This window comes from Megalops cyprinoides, chromosome 7 (genome assembly GCF_013368585.1).
Source record: "Megalops cyprinoides isolate fMegCyp1 chromosome 7, fMegCyp1.pri, whole genome shotgun sequence".
Classification (NCBI taxonomy): domain Eukaryota; kingdom Metazoa; phylum Chordata; class Actinopteri; order Elopiformes; family Megalopidae; genus Megalops; species Megalops cyprinoides.
Window position 1 is genome coordinate 28,846,374 of NC_050589.1, and position 22,763 is coordinate 28,869,136.

The window sequence follows — 22,763 nt, forward strand, 5'->3', positions numbered from 1 at the left end:
AGGTAATGACCCAGTGAGGAGGCACTGGAGCAGGAGGTACTTGAAGCAGAGTACTTCCTGCTCCAGTGCCTCTTCACTGGGTCATAATGGCGGGTGTGGGTGTGTGTGGTGTGCTGGGTCAGTGTGTCGAGCTGGCAGCCTGTACCCTGCGCTGTGGTCATTGAGCAGGGCCGGCGGACTGCAAAACGCATTTGGATTCCCAACAGCGAGCGCTCGCCTCCGGCGCTCTGTCCCTGCGCGCTCAGGGTCACAGAGCCACCCTCGGCCAAAACCCATGCACCCTTCCCTGCCAGCCCAAACAGGATCGCTTACGCCAGCCCACCCCTCCCCCCCCATCTTTGGCTAGACCGTGCGCGTTAGCACCCCAGACTGCAGGCCAGAGAGATGCTAATTGCCTCTCTTTGTGCTTCGGAGGCAACGATACCCTTTTTCCTCCATCGTTCGGTTTCGTTTTTCGGAAAGAAAACACACTCCCCCTCCCATCCCAGGGATTCAGTGCAGTGGCCTCAATTATCCTGTCACTCAGTCTCCCATCAGGAGCAGATTTCGGGAGTTTGTTTGTTTTATTGTGGCTTTATTAACTATCAGCGCTTACTAGAGACGAAGAGCCAGCTCAGACCGCAGAGAAGGGGTTGGGGGGGGGGCATCTAACCAGACCGCACTGTCCCCACAGAGCATGGAGGAAACCCAAGACTTTAACTGCCCCTGAGCTCGGAATGGGGGGTGAGGGGTTTTCATGTCAAGTGGGGCTTTTCGGGATTGCGAGCAAGACGGTTAGGTCTGCCCGCTGTGGGCCCTGTGGTATCCCCACCGCCTCAAAGCATGCGGCGGTAATGACAGAGCGGCTGACCGGGCCTGGGCTCCGAGCTGGATCTCATTCTTAACAACAACAGGGCAGGGAAGCGGCCCAAGCCACTTGCAGCCCACCGTATCAGGAGAGCCGACGCAAGGATCTGTCAAGCTCTGGGGCCGTCCTAAAAGCAAGAAACGCTCCAAATACTCCACTGAGTATCTGCTTTTAGGGAAAACCCCAGATCCAGACAGAATCTCTCCAGACAGAGACGACCTCAGAGGACAGACTGACGAGCTGAGAGCCGGTCCTGTCTGAGATGACCCTTGTGGTGAGGGAAAGAGGAAGGGTGCAGGGCAAAGCAGGGGCCAGTGAAGCGAAGCAGTCAAAGCTGCAGTGAGAAGCTGGCACAGGTGTGGACAGTGGCATCAGTGCATGGTGCAGGAGGGCTGGAGCTCGTCTGTCTCAAACATCACGCGATGAGGCTGATGCAACGGTTTTCGGCTTGTGAATGGTGTGTATGGCTGTTTGCTTTCTTGTAAGAGGTGTACTACATGTGACAGCAATGCTTCAGCTTGCGTTTTTGGTACGCTGAACTGCGGCAGTGGAGTGGCTCTTTGCAGTGCATTGGGCTGTACCTCTTTTACAGTTTCATTAACGCGGCATGGACAGCCTGCTTGGAGTGGACCAGGTCTGACTGAATGCGTGTGAGTGAGTGTTGGGTATGTGGGACCGAGTGAACTCGGTATGTCAGCCTGACAGCTCAAAAACAGCATTGAAGTTGGACCCCAACTCCGTTCTGGCTGATAGACCTCCCCCTGCTGCCAGCGCTGGTAACACTGCAACGTTAGTGAAACGTTTGCGAGAGCGTTGTGGGTTAGTGCTGCTGGCAGTGGGAGGGGGGCGGGGAGAGGGGTAAGGGGCAGGAGCAAGGGCAGGAGTTCCTCTCTTGGCTGTGATCACACTTGCAGCCCCTCACCCAGGCAATGACAGCTGACTTACCTACACAGGTCTTGCCGTCGGAGTGCAGGGCGAACTTCATGTGGCAGCCGCACTTGGGGCCCTGGTCCGTGTCTTCACATGTGTGCTGGCAACCTCCGTTGCCATAGTTACACGTCACTGCCAGAAAGCGCACAGACACACTTTAGTCTATTTCAGTTTTAAGCTCTTCAATGTGTGGCCAAATGGCACGGACCATACACATTCATCTAGCAACATCTGTGGTCAGATATATGTGTCATATACACTCATATAGGTATTCTATACTGTAGGTGCAACACTGCCACATGCTTTATGCAATGTACAAAGATTTGTGTTTTCTTCTGATGTCAGATACAGTCACCTCTACAGCAGCATAGTCTAGTGATGAGGGGAGAGGGCTATCTTATTAGAGATGAGTATTAACAGAGTATAGCTAACACTCTGTTAGCTATAAATACACCTGCAGTGACAGAGCTCGAACAATGCTGTGAGTGCAGACCTGTCTGCACCCTTCCCCCTTTCTGCCATTTCCTGAGCCATCGCAAAAATGTAGAATAACACTTCTCCGATCCTTATCCAAACAGAGGCGCCCGCCCCCCACCCACACCCGCCCACCCACACACACACCCACACACCCACACACAGACACACACACACCCCCGCCTGCGCCCCTGTCTGAGTTTAAATTGTGACAGGAAGGCCCCTATTGCTGAACGATATGCCGAGGATATGGCTGGAGGATTACGATGGGGCTGAACTGGCCTCATCTTTGGCATTTCTCTCTGAATCCCACTTGTTTTCTGGTTCCCCACATTGTGTGTGACCCAAAGGGATGCTACGTAAGGAGCAATGCAAAACAACACTGGCCCCTCCTCCGGTTTTAAAAGGTGCTGCCTCAATTATCACTCACTTGTCAACACATAATGTAATCTCCCTGTTTGAAGTAGTTTCACTCCAATATGACATGAGATTTCGAACGGTGCATTTTTTGGACGTCATGATTATGTTCCAAGCGTTGCGGAAATATTAAAATTGACAAAAATGATGCTGTACCAAATCTGGTGAGACACTCAACACTGATCACTAGACCAGGTTTGATTGTACTGGCATGTAAAACTCAGACATAAACTCTGACAAAAAGTGTTCAAACGTTGTTTTTTAAGTGTTCAAAATTTATTTTTAAAATGGTTCTTTTGCATTCTCTCCTTACCAATCCATGACGTCAATTCGCTGCTGTTAACAAGATTCAAAAGCCGATCCCTGCCCTCGAATTCCCAACTATAAATAATTCTCAATATTTCATGCATTTTTAATTTATCTTTGCATTGCTGTATACTTCTCTGACAGAGTTCTCTTAACTCCTGGCCCTACAAAAATGTATCAAAGACACTTCTTTTCATAGACATTTCACACACATTTTTCAAAACGAGAAATATAACATCATTGCTCATAAACGAAAAAGTGTCCTCTGTGAGTGTATTAAGCGGTCTTAAGTATCCATAACTCTAAATGTACCTGAATGTGAAATTCTACACTGACTCTCGTAATTGAGCACTGGCCCAGCAAAGTAAACACTTTTCATAAATACTGCATACCTAGTTTTATTCCATATCATGGTTTGGGAAATGCTAGTAGAACTAAATGCACCATATTTTCACCTTGAGAAAATGGGAGTGCATTCTTTACTGCGTGTAGCATTTTTGGATTGGCAGTCCAGAATGGGAAACTTCGCTGCTAAAAGGACCAATCAGGTCAGGGCTTTGAGCTTGACCTTGCTGGATGTTAGCCCTATTTAATGAGGCTGTGGTGCTGCTTCTATGAAAGGAGTTTTGTGGGAGTGCGGGTGGGAGCACTTACACTTGCAGTCCCTCATGTTCTTGGTTAGCTGGAACCCCGGTCGGCACTCGCATGCGATGCCTCCTTTGGGCGTCTCTCGACAGATGTGAGCGCAGCCGTGGTTCTTGTCCATGCACTTCAGTCCTTCTGCAAATCACAAGGGGGAGAGGGAAGGAAGGAGAGAGGGAGGAAAGGGGGAGAGGGAGAGGAAGAGAGAGGGCGGGAGGGTGACAGAGAGAAGGAGACAGATAGAGATGTACAGAGGGAGAGGGAGGGAGAGGGAGGAAAGGGGGAGAGGGTGAGGGAGAGAGAGGGAAAGAGAGGGAGAGGGAGGGAGGGAGAGAGAAATGCAGAGAAGGTGAGGGAGGGAGAGAGGGAGGGAGAGGGAAAGGAAGGGGGGGAGAGAGAGGGAGGGAAGGAGAGGGGCAGAAAGAAGGAGAGTTAAGGAGGGAGAGAAGGAGAGAGAGGGAGGGAGAGGGAGAGAAACATTCAGAGGGTGCTGGCTTTGTGCTGCCAAGGTCTTTTGTATCAGCCCTCTCCTCCACACAAAACCTGAATAACCTCTGGCTGCTGCCGATTCCAAAGCCTCCCTTTCACCGCGCTGCTTAATAAACACTAAATTCCTCTGAGGAAATCCAGCCTTCCTGGGACAACCTTCACAGCAATCCCCGCGAGCACCCCCCCCCCCCCCCAATTTCACCCATCCTTGTCGACAGACATGCATTGTGGCGCCCACTGACTCCTGGGCCGGGAGACTCTCAGAGCGTGCCCAATCGTGTTGAGCGAAATCTCGGCCAATAAAGGGAGTGCGCCAAAAGAAAGAAAACCCCCAGGAGAGGCTGATCCCTGTGTCCGTGTAACGTTAATTGAGATAATCTCTGCTAATAAAGGAACGAGGGGGGAAAAACACTCCAAAGGGAAATCTTATTTGCGCGCCAGAGCTCAGAGTTCAAGTAGGGGGGTGGGAGGTAGGGGGAGGCAGCACATAATTGCTCCACTCCTCCAGGAGACTGCATCGCTTTGGAGAGTTGTTGCTTATCCATCTACATGTCTATGTGTCTTGTCCATGCAAATGCTAACATTTTACAGTGCCTTTTAATGTGGTATGCCACAGAGCAAAGTGGAATATTCTCAGAGTCAGTGAGTGTCATGTCTTCCCTGGACTCACTGCTGGAGCAATGGAAGCTACGGTCTGAGCCAAAATAAAAGGCAGGTTAGAGCCATGCTGTGGTTGCTACGGGAGATCTTTGTTCCACCCAATCACTGCAGTGCCTCGACAGGCCAAGCCGACCTGTGACGGCTGCTGCAGCCTCCTCTTATCACGCATTTAGATTCACAATCTGGTATACAAGCACTGCTCCCACAACGCTCCTCTTGGGCCACCACCATCACGGCAACGTTAAGAGCACGCTCCCTGTTATATCGGAAGAGACAAGAGCATGCATTAGTTAAGAGCCCATACCGCATTAATGTCATGTCGTATATTCCGGAGCAGCGCGAAAACTCCATCAGTTATGCATGCAGACTGCAACACCTTGAACGGGGCTGCCTTTTGACTTAACTGCTTATGAAACAATAGCACCGTGGGCACACGCACTGAGAACACCAAGATGTGTGTTTCATTAAAAAATCTGCCCCTCTCCCTCTTCCACTCCATTCCTCCTCCCCCTCCTCCTCCACTGCTTCTCAGGACAGAGAGCAAGGCATCTCCGCCAGGTCTTGTTACTCTACCTGACACTCCCGGGGGGCTCCAAGGTGGTTCATTAAGTTATCACACTGTGTTTCAGGTACAGAGAATGGCACACTCACTCTCACTGATAATTCACTGCTCCCCCATCCTGCTCTTTGGTGTGTGCATGCATCCTTGTGCATGTGTGTGTGTGTGTGTGTGTGTGTGTACACGTGTATGCGTGTGTGTATGTGTGTTTCACCCTGCCTGGCTCAAAAAGTCACCACTTTACCATCAAAGGACTCTTAAGTGTGCAGTTTTCCCGTACTTCCCAATCTCAACAACATGCTTACAAGGTTCACTCCTCTTCTCCTGGTGTCCTTGAGTTAAGAGATGGGTACAAACCTGCCTTTAAATGTGTCCTGAATGTTTCAGCACTGCAGACCTTTTTCTTTGATCCGATAGAACTGGATGTACTGCAGCACGAGCTTGGTTATGCTGTAGCATGAGCGTGGAGGCTATTTATGTTACCAAGAGTGTTAATGCTTTGCTGACACGCTTCGAGACGCAGTCACTGAGCCACATTGCCAAACTTCACTCCTGAAGTCCAACAGGCGTTGGCAGAGCGGGATTAAGTTCGCAGGCGTCATATTCTCGAGCAGCAGACTTCATAAGGAAAAAAGGTAAGGTAGAATGTGCTGACATATCTGGGCAGCGCCACAGTGTTGAAAGTTTTCTTTTTAATTACTCATTTATATACTTTAACACTTGACTCTGCAGTCCCTCTTATTATATCCTTTTGTTTTCCACTTGTTCTGCCAAAAATGGGCCAGCTTATTTACTTATTTTCACTTAAAGCTGATGTCAGTGGGATATGGTTCAAATCCCTCCCCCTCTCTGTCTATAGTGCCCCAGAGCGATTGCTGCTTGTGAGTTCACTGTCAGTTCCTACTGGCCTTTTATCTGTAATATTAATAGGGCAGATATACATTCCGCCTGTGGCGTTGATACGGCAAATATACAGCGTATCTATGGTGTCGATAGGTCAGATACACACTACGTCGTTGCCAGGTCAGGTATACACATATCTATAGCGTTGATAAAGTTATATCTGTCTTAAATGTCACCATTCACTCCTTCCTAGCCCACTCAAATGAGGAACAAAAGCAAAAAACATTGACAGAAAAAGCAGTTTTCCTCTGAGAGTTTCAGTTGGTGCAACAAGTCCACTTATTGTTTTTAATGTTATTTTTTTCCCTTCATACAACCATGTTTTTGGAATCACCAATTATATACCAAACTTGTGTCACTGAAGCGTCTGCACTGAAGTAAGACAAATGCAATCCTTTCATACACCTGCATGCAATCACCAGATCCTTTCTGAACGACATGTCACACAGCACACTAGAGTGGAGTGGGTGTTTCTTGGAGGATTGGTATTGGTGATATGAGGAAGCCCTGGCAGACATATGCACCCCTATCCCTGGCAGAACAAAGCCAATTTGTTCCTGGTCTCTGTTGGCAAATGACGCCCCCAGTTTCGAACCAAAAATGGAAGTCTCAGCTTGTACTCAAACTGAACACAATACTGAGCAAGCCACTCAGGACCCCTGCTAACAAATTCTTCTAATGCATTTGTCAAATCTTACCTAAAATGCATGGTGAAGACTGCAATCTGACACTGACAGGACACAAATGTTAGTGGCAGATGGAATTTGAAGGCAATACACTTTTTGTCCCGCTTATCCATCTGAGTTAAAACGAAAAAAAGAAACACAAATCCCAGCGAATGCAGTGGGGATATTACTGCTGTTGGGCTACTCTGAGAGGCTCCAGCCTTTCCTCAGATCACTTACCAAGGTCATGTTGTGTGCCGCCTACCCGAACACCCTCCCGCTCTACCAGGGACCCATTTCCCCAGTACCGCAGACCCATCCATCAAATTCGGGTCGGGCTGAGGCCAGAACCTGGGCTCTCTCCTCTCTGAAGAACCGTAAAACCAAAGCGCTGACACAATGGCCCTATTCTCCCTGGCCAAGACATGGCCCACCCTTTGCGGTCTCCCTTCAACTCGCTGCCAAATACCTCTCATTTTTTATTATTATTACTCCCGTCTTTTTTTTTTGCTTAGCTTCTGTCAAAAATAAAATTGAAATAAATAAATAATGAACAAAAAATAGCCCCTTTAGCAAACAGATGAGGGAACTACGGACTCAGAGTGATGGAAAAGGAAAAAAAAAAGACAAAGCTGCTGGTTTGGCAATGTGAACTCTCCCGTTCCACTGCCCTTGACCCATATAACTCTATATGTAGAAGCTAATAAAATGATCACTGTGTGGTTTATTGACAGAGAGCAGGATGAAGCATTATGGGTATGAGACGTGGAGTGGCAAAGAGCAAACCACTGTAATGGCTGTCTCGGGACAAATGGGGTGCTTGTTCCCACACATTCAGCCACGGAACTGAAAAGCAACCGCAACACGAAAAAAACAAAAAAAAAACAAATGAACACAGCAACCCACCAGGACAGAGTGACCAGCCACCACAAAGGCACTGGAGCCTTTCAATCGCAGGGTCAGGAAGGCAGGCTTCCTCTCACGTACTCAACTCAATTCCCTCACAACTCAAGTGGTGACACAAGTCGGCGGGTTGTGCCCTTTTAAGGGCACCTTGCTTGGGAAGAAAACATCAGAAGCATTTCTACGGAACATGTACAAAGTGCTACTTGCTTGTACACTCTCAAAGGCACTCTTTCAAGGTGCAAGCCACCAGAAAACTATAATTTGATATATTGCTTCTTCTCTTTCTTAGGAGCACAAAAGCACTTCTTTAAATCGCCGCTAGTAACAAGAAACTGGATAAAATATCAAAACATTTATTTCGCAGTTGTAACACAGAGAGAACTGAGTAACTAGGAGCTCTTGCCAATTTTATGTCACTTTGGACGTAGTGTTACTGATACAATAAATTACTGCTACCAACTATTAAAAAAATGTGTTTTTATGGAGTTGTCCTGAAAAATAAAAATCTCTCCAGTCCGTACAATGGATTTTTCCATTGCCCATCAAAATAAAAAAAAAATCAAAATTATCATGTTGATGCATTATTATTATGCTCAATATACTTTATAATCAACACTGTTGAAAAACAGAGTAATTAGCGTTCATAGTAAACCTTTAATAGCAACACCTGGTAATTACTATCATAACCCACAAAACCAGTACAGCAACACAAATAAAAATGTAATTGATGTGTTGCGGTAACAGTGAACAGTAAAGTACAGCAATGGAAAAATGGATGAAGCTCACTCTGCATGTCTCTGGCATTTTAGAGTACACGGTCTCTATACTTTGCGAATTACTGCAACGAGATACATATTGTTTTGGGCCTGCTCTGAGACCAGCTTTTCTCCAGCTCTGATATTGCTGCGTAAACTAATGCCGTTTATATTGCTTGAGTAGCTGGATGTGGCCCGAGGGTCATGTGAACTGTTGCCACATAATGAAGCCGAGACACGCAGCTTTCTCAAGAGGAGAAAGTCCGATCTGCTCAGAGCCGCGTCCTGTGCCATAAGCCTCTTTACAGGGGCGCCCCGAACTAAGGAAAGTGAAAGACAAGCAAACCGTGGGTGAAAGTGTTGAGTGGGGATTCTGGAAGGGGGGCAGAGGGGGGGTTCCCCATGGAAAAGCTGTTAAATCGCAGCGTGAGGGGTGGTTTTTACAGTGGCGTCTCGCAGCACGGGACAGTAAAAGACAGCCGCCGGTGCCATCGTGGAGCCCGGGATCCTGTCGCTGGGCTCCAGCAGCGGACTTGGCTCCGCTGTCCTTCTGCGCAGCACGCTAAAGTTGCTAAGGGGACCATGCCCTAAACAGAGAGCCGCTGGGTAATTAAGGCAGCATTCCTTCCCCCGAGATAATGGGCCACTAAAACTTTTAACGGGGGGATAAAAATGTCAGCGCGTGGAAACGGGCGAGGGAGCGGCTGGCCCGGGCCCGTGAGCAGGGCCGCGCGTGCGACAGGCGGCTGGGGGTCCCGGCCAAAGCGTCGGGACGGCTGCAGACGGCTCCCCTTAAAGGCCTGAAACGGGAGCCAGTCCACGCTACTGTTTGGTCAGCTTCCACAGTGTCTGTTCCACTCCAGTCCCATGGGGCCAGTTGGCATTGCTTTCTCTTTTTTCCTTTGAAAAGAATTAAAAGGAATAAAATCTGCTCGTGTTGTTCGGAAACAGTGACCGAACGTCATTCTGGGACTACTAATTGCACCAACTACTGTATTTATGCATACTGCAGCATGCTGCCGTTCAGATATGCGAGGAATGGTGTTTAATATTCCCATAGGATATGTCTGAATGCCTGTGATTAGAATGAGCAGCACCTCGGATGCCAGCAGACCTTGTTATATGTGTATTTATATACAGGCTACATTCCAAAACCATCCTAGCATAGCTCTCAAACAACCCTAACCATAGCTGAAGCAGGCAGAATACTTTTGGTGTTACAAACTAGATCAGACACGCTTTTTGAAATGTTTTGGGTGCCTTGCTGTGTATGTCTGCGTGTGTGTGTACAATATGTATGCGAGTGTGTATTAATCATATAACTGACAGAATCTGTGACATTTAGTGCGCGTCTGTGTGTTGAAAATATGACTGTATCACCACATCTGTGATGTTTTGTGTTTATTTGTGTGTATGTAGGTGTGTGTATGTGTACATCTCAGTGATATAACTGATTTATGGAATCAGTTACATGTGGTATTTTGTGGTATTATGTGTGATTGTGTGTATGTGTTTGTGTGTGCCCTTCCATACTGCATATTATTTTGGGACAAAGCGCCTCTTAACTGCCTGCGTGTGTCTGCCACACCTGCTATGAATGTGCTCCCCTCCCCCTCATTCCTCTCCACATCCACTCAAGGTCACCCCCACTTCTTTCCAGAGGAGACCAAGCAAGACATTCTCGTCACAACAGCAAAGGTCAGCCCCACAGAAACAAGGCACCCTCAAATTCTGCTCTCTATCCAAAATGAATGGCAAATGAAAATGAAGGGCATATCCTCTGATGAAAAGCGAGATATCCCATTATATATATATATATATATATATATATATATATATATATATATATATATATATATATATTTTTAAATGCTCATCTCCCAAAATTGATCTGTAAATGAGCAGACGTTACAGTGTCTGAGTGCTCTGTGGCTGGCCTGCTGGGTTCAGCAATGACAGCGGGGTGTTAGTGGAAAAAACCAACTGGCACGGAGGCGGACCAAAACGCCGCAGCCCGCTGGCCGGGACAGCCTGGAGATGGCCTTCATCGAACCCGCACTACGTAAAGGGATGCCCGCCACAAAAGAAGTATGGAGGATTCAGCAGTAGGGCAGCCAAAGCCAGCCAGAGTCCAAGCCACTGATGTATATATTTGTTCAAGAGAGGGGAACGCAGGGCCTTTTTGCGAAAGCCGAGTCTAGACAAAGAGGCAGAGGAACTGGGAGTAATTTAGAGGGCTGGGAGAGAGCGCGTCCCATAGGCCTCGTCGAGAGAGCCCTTTGATGCCTGACTGATGGCCGGACTTAATAGGTAGCCAAGGGAGAGCGGGGACGTTCCACTCCCTCCACTTCCCTCAGAATAGGAAAAGAGCCTAGTTATACGGTCGGGCTGCAGAGCAATGGAGCAGCCACTCTCGCACTTGTAAAAACAACTCTGTGGCCAGTGTGCAGCCAGAGAGGCAGGCACACTGGGGCTCCACACTGCAGTGTGGATGTGCCCCGCTCTGCAAGGGTGAAGAGGAGCGAGAGAGAGAGAGAGAGAGAGAGAGAGAGAGGGAGAGAGGGAGAGAGAGAGAGAGAGAGGGAGGCAGAGAGATAGGAGAGAGAGAGGGAGACAGAAAGAGAAAAAGAGAGAGATAAAGGGAGTGAGAGAGACAGGGAGAGAGAGAGAGAGGGAGAGAGAAAGAGATAGGGAGAGATGGGGATAGAGGGTGAGGGAGAAAGATGATAGAGAGAAACAGAGACAAGAGATAGAGACAGAGGGTGAGAGATACAGGTAGAGGACACTGAGCACTCTCAGGGCCAAATTTACTTAAAAGAGGAGCTTCAAGGATGAAAATATGGCTAACAGTATGATCACAGTCTGTAACATAAACCAATTTACTGAGACTAGTTATGCTAAAAATAACCCAATAAACCTAAAGCTGGCGTAATGAAACATGACTTCAGGTGCTGGCACTTAATCTGGCACATGCCGCAAGGACAATATGCGAAAAATGTTTACATATGGCAGCTAGAGAACATATCGCAATGATGATATGTAAAATAAAGAGTAAAATCTGGAGTGCAACTATGCATAAAATAATTCCCCTGAAGAGCCTCATCAGTACAAATATTAGATATACACTAACTATGAATCTTTGCTTAGCGCTTCCCCATACAAATTTAAAAGGAGAGAGAGTCTGCACACAGCAGAATATCCTCTAAACCAAAAGTGTAATGATGCACCAAGACAAATTGGGGAACTGTAACCAGTGATCTCCGGATGCCACTCTATTGCTATAAGCGTAATGAGAGAACATAATGGTGCATCTGAAAGTAATTTTTTATTGTTTTACATAGTTTACCATATGTTATTTCACATCTGTGTGTAATGCTAACAAACACGCTTGCTTTAAGTGGGCCAAAAGTTCAATCATGCACGTGATGATGGTATTAATCCATAATCTTATACTTATTATACACTTCATCTCAAGGCTTTTCCACATACTGCTATTCCTCCATGCAAACTTTTAAGGGATGACAACACATGTGTAAAACTCTCCTCTGTCCCCGATGAGGTGAGACTGCAGTACAGCACTGCAACTGCTTTGGAAATGTAGTTACTGACAGCAGGCTTACTGACACGATCAAGCCTTCAAACTGCGTTTAGAAAGCGATGAAAATTTTTTATTTACAGGATGTAAGTTTTAATTTATCAGTAAAGTGAACAAATATACAGACAACAGCAACTACAGATTTCCAAATCAGGAAAAGTTTTATAGATATTCTTTGGAGTACTGTATTTATGCTCTGCACTCATAAAACAGAAATTAAGGCCTGCTTTGTAGACATCCAGTAATTCCTACGCAAACTCAAGGCCTGCTCGTAACACAGACTTTAGTGAACTGAATGGAAAACTCACTGGACCTCGTTCACAGATCTCCTCCCAGTTTTATCGAGCAAATGCAAGTGAAAAATCACACACGCATCAAGGGCAAGAGCGCAGGGGTGACATCATCCGACAAAAACAGTTTTTAATTGCGAGTTTGAACCATTATTCCGGGTTAGTAAATTTTAGCTTTTTTTTTTTTAAGCGCCACATTTTCCAATGCAGCTCGCTCGCTCACATTCCATTAGCAGATCTGGTCTGCTAAGCGAGTGCTGGAGGCAGGCTTGTCTGAGCGCTTGAAGCTTGTTTTTGCTGTGCTCTTATTGGTCTCCCAGAGCAGAACGAGCTACCAAACAACGCGTCTTAACGTTGCCGAGACGTTCTCTCAACGTTGCTGCGGAAACGCTGCAGAACCGCTGTTACTATTAGCGCTGATAAAATGCAGCTGTTCACAAGAAGCATGGCAAAATATTGTGCAATGTCAAAGTTTTGCAATTTTGTTCTGTATTCTGGGTTCCAGTGCTGTTGGGCAAATGGAAGAAAGCCACACACTACAGAAGAATATTAATAAATATACTTGCTTTCCCTCTTTCCTTTTCATTAATATCAAAGTAACAGTATTTCTGCAGAGTGGAACTGACTCCAGACAGAGGCAAAATGCTACACGCAGTATCCTCATTTTTCTCCTAAAAGAAGGCACAGATATAGGTGCTGTGAAAACTGTAGTCAAATGAAACAGAAGTTGTTCAACCAATTATGACCCTCTGCATAACCATTATAATTATTGCTTAACTATATGCATTTTGAAATTCCTTGAAATTGAAAAGTGAATTTAAGCCTTGCATGCAAAAAAACAAAGAAAGAAATAGCGAAGGATTTTATACATACTCCATACATGCTGTCTGCACTCACTATAAAAGTGCCGTTTAGCTTCAGAAGGCTTTCAACAAGTATTCCCAGAACAGCAGTAATTTAAGAAAATATCTTTAAATTATATATTATTATGAAAAGCTGTCTGCTGCGTAGGGAGTGCATATGTGAGACAGAGAGAGAGAGCGAAAGAGAGACAGAAAGAGAGAGAGAGACAGAGAAAGAGAGAGATTGCCAGGGAGCCATCTTGTGCCGGGGGCTATAACCCTGCTGGGAAACAAAGTTCTGGTGGCCTGAGGACCAAAACACAGGAAGCGGTTTTCAGTGACAAAGTAAACATTTCCTGGAACACCACTGACAAAAGCAGGCTACAGTGGGAGAAGGAGATTGGCCAACGTCACCAGCTGTCCTTCGAAGTCAGGTGACTAACTGAAAGTGACAGCTGTCTGGAGAGCAGAAGGGAGGCACACCAGTGACTACATTCAAAATTGGCACACGCCAGTGGCCCTGCACCAGCAAAACCTTGATTTCACCAGCCAATCACAGCTGACTGCCATCAAATCCCACACAACAGCCTTCTCACAAAAGCAGGTATCCGTAACAGTAAATGGCCATGTGCAGCTCCTTGACTGAGTGCTTTACCAATTTCTATACACAGAACCTTAGTCATGAACTAATTTCCCCAGTTTCATGTTTAGTCATGAACTAATTTCCTCAGATTCATATTGCTATGGTGACAGCTATTTAGAGCAGGCTCCCAAAAGATGCAGAAAGACACAAAGGCAGCAACAATGTGCAGGGATGAAAGGGACATCACTGTGATGACCAATATATTGCTGTGGATGCCGTCATCTCCCTGACACACAAGACAACACTCGATTTGAAGGTAATTTCCTGACTGCTTCAACAGAACAGCTATTGTCAGCCAAAGACATCTTAACAGACATCTCCAAACAGTGCAATCCCAGCAGCGTCGCTGCTGTTAGTCTGCATGCCGTTACCGTGCTGCTTAAAAATGCTACACTGACTCCCACTGTTCCTATGGGAACAGCACATAATACACAATACAGCAAGCCCCATGAAATGACTCTGTGCCAGTGATGCTGCAGATGTTTCGCAACGCCTAACCCAATTCGCATTATTGACCACTGGATCCTAATGAATTTTTTAGATAACGCTCTGCAGCACACTCGCTTTCAGCTTTGAAACCTTGTTGATTCCGATGAATATTTCACAGGATGAGTCCTATGCTGACTGGCGGTGCTGTCTTACGCACCGCTACGGCTCGTCTCTCATATCACACCCTTTCAGATTTTAAAAGATTAGTTTCAGAAATGATTTTCTCCCTTCAGGCATTGCTGTTATTACAGAGGTGCTAAACAGACAGCAATGTGTTTTGCTCTTCAATACCACTGCTGTCTCATCTTTGTCAGAACTGCCAGGTTGTGACTCTGATTCTGAAGTACTGTTCAAAGATCTTTTCAAGGGGCAGAAGCTACCAAAGATTTTCTAGAAGTAAAGTCGTCTTCGCATACTTTTTGTCACAAATACAGTGTGCTGAATTTATTCAAATTTTAAACTCGACTCAAATATTTGACAAGAAATCAAACACAGGTGAAAGATTCAATTAGTGTAGAACTTCCCTGATTTAAGTGTGAGATACAAATGTTTTTAGAAATATACTATCCCGAGTGAGCTAAACTAAGAGAGACTATTTAGCCTTTCAGATTCCATGGAATAGATCTGTAAAGACATTTGAATCAAATTTGACAACTCTAAACACAAACAAACCATTAGAGAGGGATACGAAGATTAGTATATCATTCGCCAAAGACAATTTCTGTCACGCATGCTTGGCAAAAGAAGGCGCACGCTGCCTGCATGACCACTACATAGCCGACTCTCATTGACCTATAGTAAAAACTCGCAGCCCGATACCTCTCTGTTTTAAATCAAGTGACCACATACCTTTAAGTCAGCAATCACCTTCAGGAACTACCATTTTCATGATGCTCTCTTTCAGTATCATGACTCAAAAGGCTTGATGCATCACTGCTATGGTCACACTTGTATTTATACCTTCCTATCACCTACTCGTGTTTCATAACCATCCAAAAAAATCAGAAGTTTGCCAGCTCTGGAAGCAGACTGCCTGAAACTGAATACAGGAAGCTACATAATAGCCCATCAATGCGCACCATACATATTGGCATACCCAATACTTAAGTATATACTGTACTTAAATTACAGATTGACTGAACACTCGCTTCTCAGAACAAGCCCTTTAATCTTTGGGATTTGATCTCACGCACATATTAGGGGCAGCAGGGTCCCCCTTTTCCGCTGTAGAAAACAAAAATGAAGAGGGGACCCTCTTTGACCTGAATGGCATTCCTCACAACCGTTAAGCACCTTGGCTGGCCTTTCAAAGGCTTTATTTCTTAACTGGGAGAAATGTTTGCAGTAAATAAATGAACTGTTACTTTCCGCCCAAGCGAGGATAGAAGCCTTCATTTGGGGAGAGGTATTCCTTTGGAACCCAGGCAGGTCTAATGAAAGCCAGACAAACGGCGGCCCTGTCATTAGCCACGGAAGCTGGCAGCCTCCCGCTACCTAATTGGCAGAACCTCTCCGCTAACAAGGGCTTCCAACCATTGAGCGGCCTGGTGGGGCCCTGACGGTATTTCCGCGACCGGCGCCGAGCGCACCGTATTCGTTGATGAAAGAAGGAGAGCTGATGTCCTTTGAATTTAAGCAATAAAATCCCCCCAACGTTACTGCACCTCAGGCCTCGGATAGGCGGTTTCACTGGGGGGTGCGGGGATAGTTTGTCTAAGAGCAGGGAGGAATGGGCAGCATGTGTTCACTATAAGAAAGACACCAACACTGCTGTAGCCTGTGACACACGCTTTCATATACTGTAAGCTTTCATTCAATCCGAACTGTGGCAGTACAGATCAGGTCAGAAGTGTCACGTTAGCTCTAATAACCCCCGTGGCTCAACTTAGTCCTTTACGTTGTGCTTCTTCTACCTCAGACGGAGTGGTTTTCTTTAAACATACTCTGCGGTAATAACAAGCATATGGCTGCTGTTGCCATCTTCTTGAATAATAAAATAAAAATGGCAGGGCAGCGATCTGTTGAATGAGGAGAGTGTGGATTTATGGGCTCTTTAAATTCTCCTTCCAAATGGATCTCGTCTGGGAGCAATAAAGCCAATATTAATAAGAACAATTGAAGATTAACAGGGGCATTAATCTAAAAGTATGCTCCTTGGCCGGCCCGCTGTAGTCCTCAGGACACGTTTCTCTCTCTCTCTCTTGCTGCACCGAGGAGCAGCTCTTTGAAACACACGATACAGCTATTTGCCTGACTCGAATAACACTGTGCTTATGAAATACAAACATTGACAGTAAAGTAGGCCAGATTTATCTCATAAAACCAGGCTTCAGAGGCTCCAGGACTTCCACTGGGGCCGCATTACCACCAAAATGATTAAAGTAGATTCTGCCGCTTAGGTGTCAGCCCATACCCAGAGTATACTTGATTTTAATTAATCCAACAGAATTGTACATTGCAATGATTGTATGAGGTAAGCGCTCAGGCTCGGCCACAGTGAATACCTGTTGAATAAGTCACTGGAAAGTCTCACACTCTTCAGTTCCTAAAAAAATTTTATCGAATGAATAAATACGCTTTGGAGATTAATGGTACTACGTTTTTTTACCTTTTAACTTTCCTCTGTTTGCTGCCAGGACCTTCAGAGCTACATTACACAGAGTGGCATAGCCCACTGTATCATCTAAAAAAAAGACTATAAAATGTTCCTTCGCTGTTGAAGGAAGCCATGAATTGCACAATAATCTTAATAGCTGCATCGCACATTTCGATTTTTCCCCCCTTTACTTTCATGGAATGTTAGCCGTGCATGACCAACAACAGAGCTGTCAACGGCGTTCGATCCCATACATCTGCCTCAGCGGTGCTTACAGCAGGTTCCCTCCACAGCTAAGCTGACGCTTCCCAAACCCACAAGAATGCTCCATAAACACACGCCATTCCCTCTCCAGGCCATATATTTAATAGTTCTCCTTTTTCATTGGTCCCCCTGCAAAGCTCAAACTACCAATACACAACACCCGCTCCAGCAAAAAGAGATGGGAGAAGCATATGTCCTACATTACACAGCATCATATGAAACATTCGCCAAGTGGCTCAGAGCTGCTGGTTTGGTTAAACTAAAATCACTTGACATGTTAGCGGTGATTTTTTTAATAATCAATCTGCAAACTCAAACTCAAACTCCAGAACATAAACAACAAAGTCTTATTAAGGTTTTTTAAATTATGCAGTAAGATTCCTCAATGCAGCAATGTAATTAATGAAGTTTCATTAAACCATCCAAAAATGAACCCTTTGGGAGATTTTGCAACACAAAGCAAAACTTGGATGCATAAACTATGTACAAATCACACTAATATCAGAGTTGCAGAGAGAGTAGCAGAGCCACTTTATGCAGGCTGGTGGCAGTAAATGAGGACTGAAACTTAAATACTGAAGCTTTTTTTTGGTGCAGCAATGGGTAGACGGTGATACCAACAAGTTTCATTTTGATTTTAGCTGCATCTGATAAGACTTTCCCTGCATCTTCCTGACAGCCCAAACCCATCTGCACAATGAAGAAAGATGGCAGAAAGCTGGCACACTACAGGGTGACTGAGTTGGGGGGGGGGCAGTGCTCAGTGTTGCCGGGCGGGACGGGGACCGACCTTTTGGCCTCTGGATGCAGGTGTGCTGGTTGTCGCTTAGGAAGAAGCCCTCGCGGCAGCGGCACTCGTAGCTGCCCATCATGTTGACGCAGATCTGCTGGCATCCTCCGTTCCCCTCCGAGCACTCGTCCACATCTGCCAAGACACGCACACACAGAGACACACACACAGACGCACACGCACACACGCACACACGCACACACACACACGCACACACACGCACACACACACACACACACACACACACACACACACACACGCACACACACGCGCACACACACACACACACACAAACAGGCCCACAGAGACACACACAGACACAAAGACCGAAATGTTAGGATCCTGCAGGGAATAAGAATAAAAAGGGAGAGGGGGTCCACATGAGGGGGGCTACTTTTGGATGAACTCTTCAGTGATACTGGAACACAATGCATTAATGGTAGAGTTGTACAATATCTCAACACACTGATGAGACCTGACAAGACAACACACTTCAAAAGAAGAAAGAGAAGAACTGTTGTGTTTGGGTGGGGGGGTTGGGGGGGGGGGGGGGGGGGGGGTGGAGTCGGCGGTGGAGGGGGAGTGAATCTGACAACAGTGTGAACAGAAATGTGACGCAGGGGCAGAATTCCACAGATGCCTACAGGAGGGGTGGGGAACCCAAGCGTGGAAAAGGGAAAGCAAGGCAGGGAAGCGGCGTCGGTGGAGGAGCCCAAGCGCCACGGTTCATCAGATGTGGCGGCAAGTCCTCCTGCAAAAAGAGCCCTTCAATCATGAGCAGTTCGAGCTGGAAAGTGCTTGTCTTGCGAATTCCTCGGCCGCCTTTGTAACCCGATCCCCCGGGGACAGAGTGAATCTCGCTACCTGGCGATGACGAGTGTCTGTCAGCTCCCAGATTAGAGGAGCTGGAGCTTCACCAGGATGCCACTTATAGCAAACTGCCTACTGTGGCAGATGCACACTGTACTGTGAGCTTTCACGCAGCTGTGCTTTGCCACATACTACAGTCTCAAAGGTGAACAGGTAACACAAGCACCGGCATTGCCTGGAACTTGCCTAAACATCCACAGGGAATACCTTTGAATATCCCTTATGTTCTCTCTCTCAGAAGGCTCTCGCTTGTAGGGAGCTACCATAGCAATGTCAACCTTGAGGTGATGCAGTCTTTTCTAGAACTGTATTTCACTCAAATTTCCTTTCAGATCCACAATTCTACAACCAAACACTGCAATTACAAAAGCAGCAATTCTCTTCCCAAGAATGAAAACACTATTGGATTTCAAGGATAACAGGAGAAAAGAGTCACTGACTTAAAGAAATCAGGTAAGTTTCATTCCACCTCTCCCAGTTTGTTAAGAACTCGTGGAGTTAATTCAGTTGGGGGTGCCTATGTGCGCCACCTGTACCTGATACCTGTCACATCACCCTGCATGAAGGTAATTCACATATGAATATGCCTTCCTCACTGTGGCAGAGTCTGACTGAAGTTGTGTAGTTCCCAGGCTGGGAACACGATTTGAGAGGTATCATTATTTCTTTCGTCATGCTGAGAGGAACCGCCGCTTCGATGTGGCGAAGGCACAGCATGTGTTTGCTTCCACAGAGGTTTCCGGTCTTTCCGCTACACTGAACGAAACCAGACCAGGTGCACGCAAGGCAGGCAATTATGTCCCGCGCCCGGTGGATTGTGGGAAGGGGACATTTTTGCCTGATGCTACGGTCGACACGACCTCTTTCCCGAAGGTTTTAGGAGCTGGCCTTAGACCAGACGGCAATTAACCTGGACACCTGTAATAACAGGTGACGCACAGTCCCATCCAACTGGTGGCTTAAACAAAGCGGTCGAAAGTCTGAGGTTGGAACGAAGCACCACAAATCCTTGCGGCTCTCTGGGTCCATGCACGGCCTGCTGTCTGGGGGGGGGGGGGGGGGGGGGGGTGTGGAGCAGTCGGTTTACACAAGGACATCTCAAAGTTTCAGCTGTTCTGGCTGGGTTCGGACCAGCCAACAAACTCTCACACAGTAACGTTGCAGGAACGTTAGCAGCGCGTGTCTCCTGTGCGTGACAGTGCCTTCCCTCCAGAGGTGACTCTTCGGGCCTCTGCTCCCTGGAGGACCCTGCACCCGGTCCCTTGCAGAGGACGGGGTTGGAACCCTATCCACCTCTCGGGCTCTGTGCATCAATAAGCCGCTGTATACACAGTGCTTTTTTAATAAGCCGTCATGCGAAACTAATTTTCTGTCTATTTGTCCAGTCTGGGAAGGCCAGGGGATTAAATTTCTTACTGGGGGATTCTCAGCCCTGCAGAATTAAAAATTAAACTAGTCTCTCTCTCTCTCTCTGTCTTTTCCACACACACACACACAAACACACACTCTCCAGTGCAATCGCCGCTCAGTGAAATTGGGAGCTGGCTGGAAGGTCGTCGCCTGGGTTATGGCTCGGGTCAGCGAGGGGTGACCCCTCTAACGCGCTGGATGGCTCTGCCTCTTCTCAAAGCAGTGAGTCATGGCTCTGTCTCCCGACAGGGAAACCTGAGAGAGGCCAGGTGATGCGTCTGTATGTCTGTGACAGAGGAGCGCGGCGGAGGTGGCGGCGGCAGCAGGACAGGGAGACTGAGGCGCTCCACGGCTGCTCCTTTCACAGCCCTTATCTTGACTCCACAGAGTCTCCTACCTTTCACAAGGTAAAATAACAGAGCGGCGGGAGTACTGGTCCCTCCGAGCTTAGCTGCCCGGAGCCCGAATCTGCATCTTTACAGATAAGCCGTTTATAAGTCTCAGATCCAAACCCCCTCAAAAAAAAACATACACACACACACACGTGTGGATACACACACACACACACACACAGGCTGAAAAAGCCCCATGGGAACTCTTTCCAAACACCCAGCGCATCAATGCAGGTTTCATTTCCTGATTCCTCCGTTCCCTCCAAACGAGGCGTCGCCTGTCAGTAGATCTCTCCTGTTCAAATAGCTCCAATAATTGCCTGTGTTGTGTGCTGCACAAGGCTGGCCTCCAAAGCAAATATTTCCAAACGGAAAAGGATTCTGGCACAACCCAAAGAAGTGCTCGTGTTATTTGGACTTTTTAAAAAATTCTCTCCAGGGGATGGAAAAACGTCTTAATCAAGTTAAAAGGCTGCCTTGGTTCTGAAAAATGAGACATCTCTCTGCTCTATCCCTGCTTCACTCGCAGGAGAGGGAGGGGAAAAAAAGGTTCAAAAGAAGGGAGATTAAGAGATTGGTTCTATTTGCGGAGGCAATGTCCGCTGGTTTCTCAGATAGCCTGACTGTATATATAACATTTGGCCTTGTGCTGAGCTCCGGAGATGTGTAAACATGGCGGTTGAGTTACAGTGACTCCTCTCCTCTCCTGTTTTTTTTTTTTTGCAGCAATTCTCTAGCTCCTTATCGCTGACCCAGCTCTTCACATTACTGTGATGTTACTGAGTTCTTCACCTCCCCCTTTACCGGCAGCTCTCTCCTGCCGCCTTCAAAAGCCATATCCTCCGGTGAGAGCGCAGCAGTCGCGGTGCGGTTTGCACGGCCCAGCAGAGGTGATGAGGTAAACAGTGTCCCATTTGCCTGTTTGTGCTTTTCATTTCCAGAGCTTCGGAACATGCTTTTTAATAAGCCAGCAAATAAAGTGTAAACAGACGCACAAACATCCAGTTTAGCATTAGGCCACCAGGTAACCAGAGACAACGGCTATGTAAACAACCTCTCCTCCTTTACCCAGCGTCAGGGGAAAGGGTGTGTGTGTGTGTGTGTGTGTGTGTGTGTGTGTGTGTGTGTGTGTGTGTGTGTTGTGGCGGGAGGGGGGGTAAGGAGGGGTGTTAGCCCAAATTAAAACAAGATACTTTCTTTTTTAAACAGGATTACAGGATTTCCTTTTTTTCCTCCGCAAAATTTTCCATTGCTTATGCAGAAACAGGCACCCAGTGATACGGCCCTTTCTCAGCCTCTGCTTCCCTGGGCCCTGACCACGGCGCCAGGTTTGAACTGAGCCTTAAGCGGACAACTGGGAGCGAGCAAACACACGCGCCCAGCGCACAGACACATTCACATTAATCAGAGCTGAAATTACTTTTTTTTTCATTGTGTGTCAGCAGGGGTCTTGCAGTTTGTGGTGTCGCCCAGACTCTCATACTTTCAATTTTTCCTTACAATCACCATGTGCATGCCGCCATGAACTAAGAAATGGCAGACAAGCAATAAGAGGCACATTTTCCTGTTCTCTGCGGGGGCCCAGGCTAGTCTTGCTGCACCTGTCACCAGTTTATGAGTTGGACTGTACTTTAACTATACATTTGGCTTCAGTTGGTCAGGTCTCTTGGAAGCTTTATTGGGCCTGTTCTAGCAGCCTTCATTTGCTTTGTATTGTGCAAATGCAAAACGTAAAGCCCCCAGCGTTAAACATGTACCAACTGTTACTTATTCCGAAATCAGCCAGAAAAAGTCAATGTGTATTTCAAGAAACAAAAGGGGGGGGGGGGGGTTGTTTGGTTTTCTGTATCGACCATGCGCCGAGCAGTCTCACTTAAGGTTCTCAAACCCTCATGACATTTGCTGGTAAGTTCAAATGTCACGTCCATGCTCCAGCTAAACGAGGCTGAGAGACTGCAGTGAAGAGGAGCGCTGGCATTTCCCTCAGAAGCGGCTGGAGTAACAGAGTGCCGTAAGCCCCTCTGCAGCT

General features: G+C 46.9%; 1 protein-coding gene across 2 annotated transcripts in view; it reads right to left on the bottom strand.

Moving 5' to 3' along the window:
• Nucleotides 1-22,763, bottom strand: part of scube3 (signal peptide, CUB domain, EGF-like 3) — a 93,194-nt gene that overhangs the window by 35,481 nt on the left and 34,950 nt on the right. For both annotated transcript variants that reach the window (XM_036533145.1, XM_036533144.1), the window contains exons 4-6: nucleotides 18,063-18,197; nucleotides 3,629-3,754; nucleotides 1,793-1,909 (exon numbers count right to left, since the gene is read on the bottom strand). In XM_036533145.1, the coding sequence (XP_036389038.1) occupies nucleotides 1,793-1,909; nucleotides 3,629-3,754; nucleotides 18,063-18,197 (378 nt within the window). The remainder of the gene's footprint in view (nucleotides 1-1,792; nucleotides 1,910-3,628; nucleotides 3,755-18,062; nucleotides 18,198-22,763) is intronic.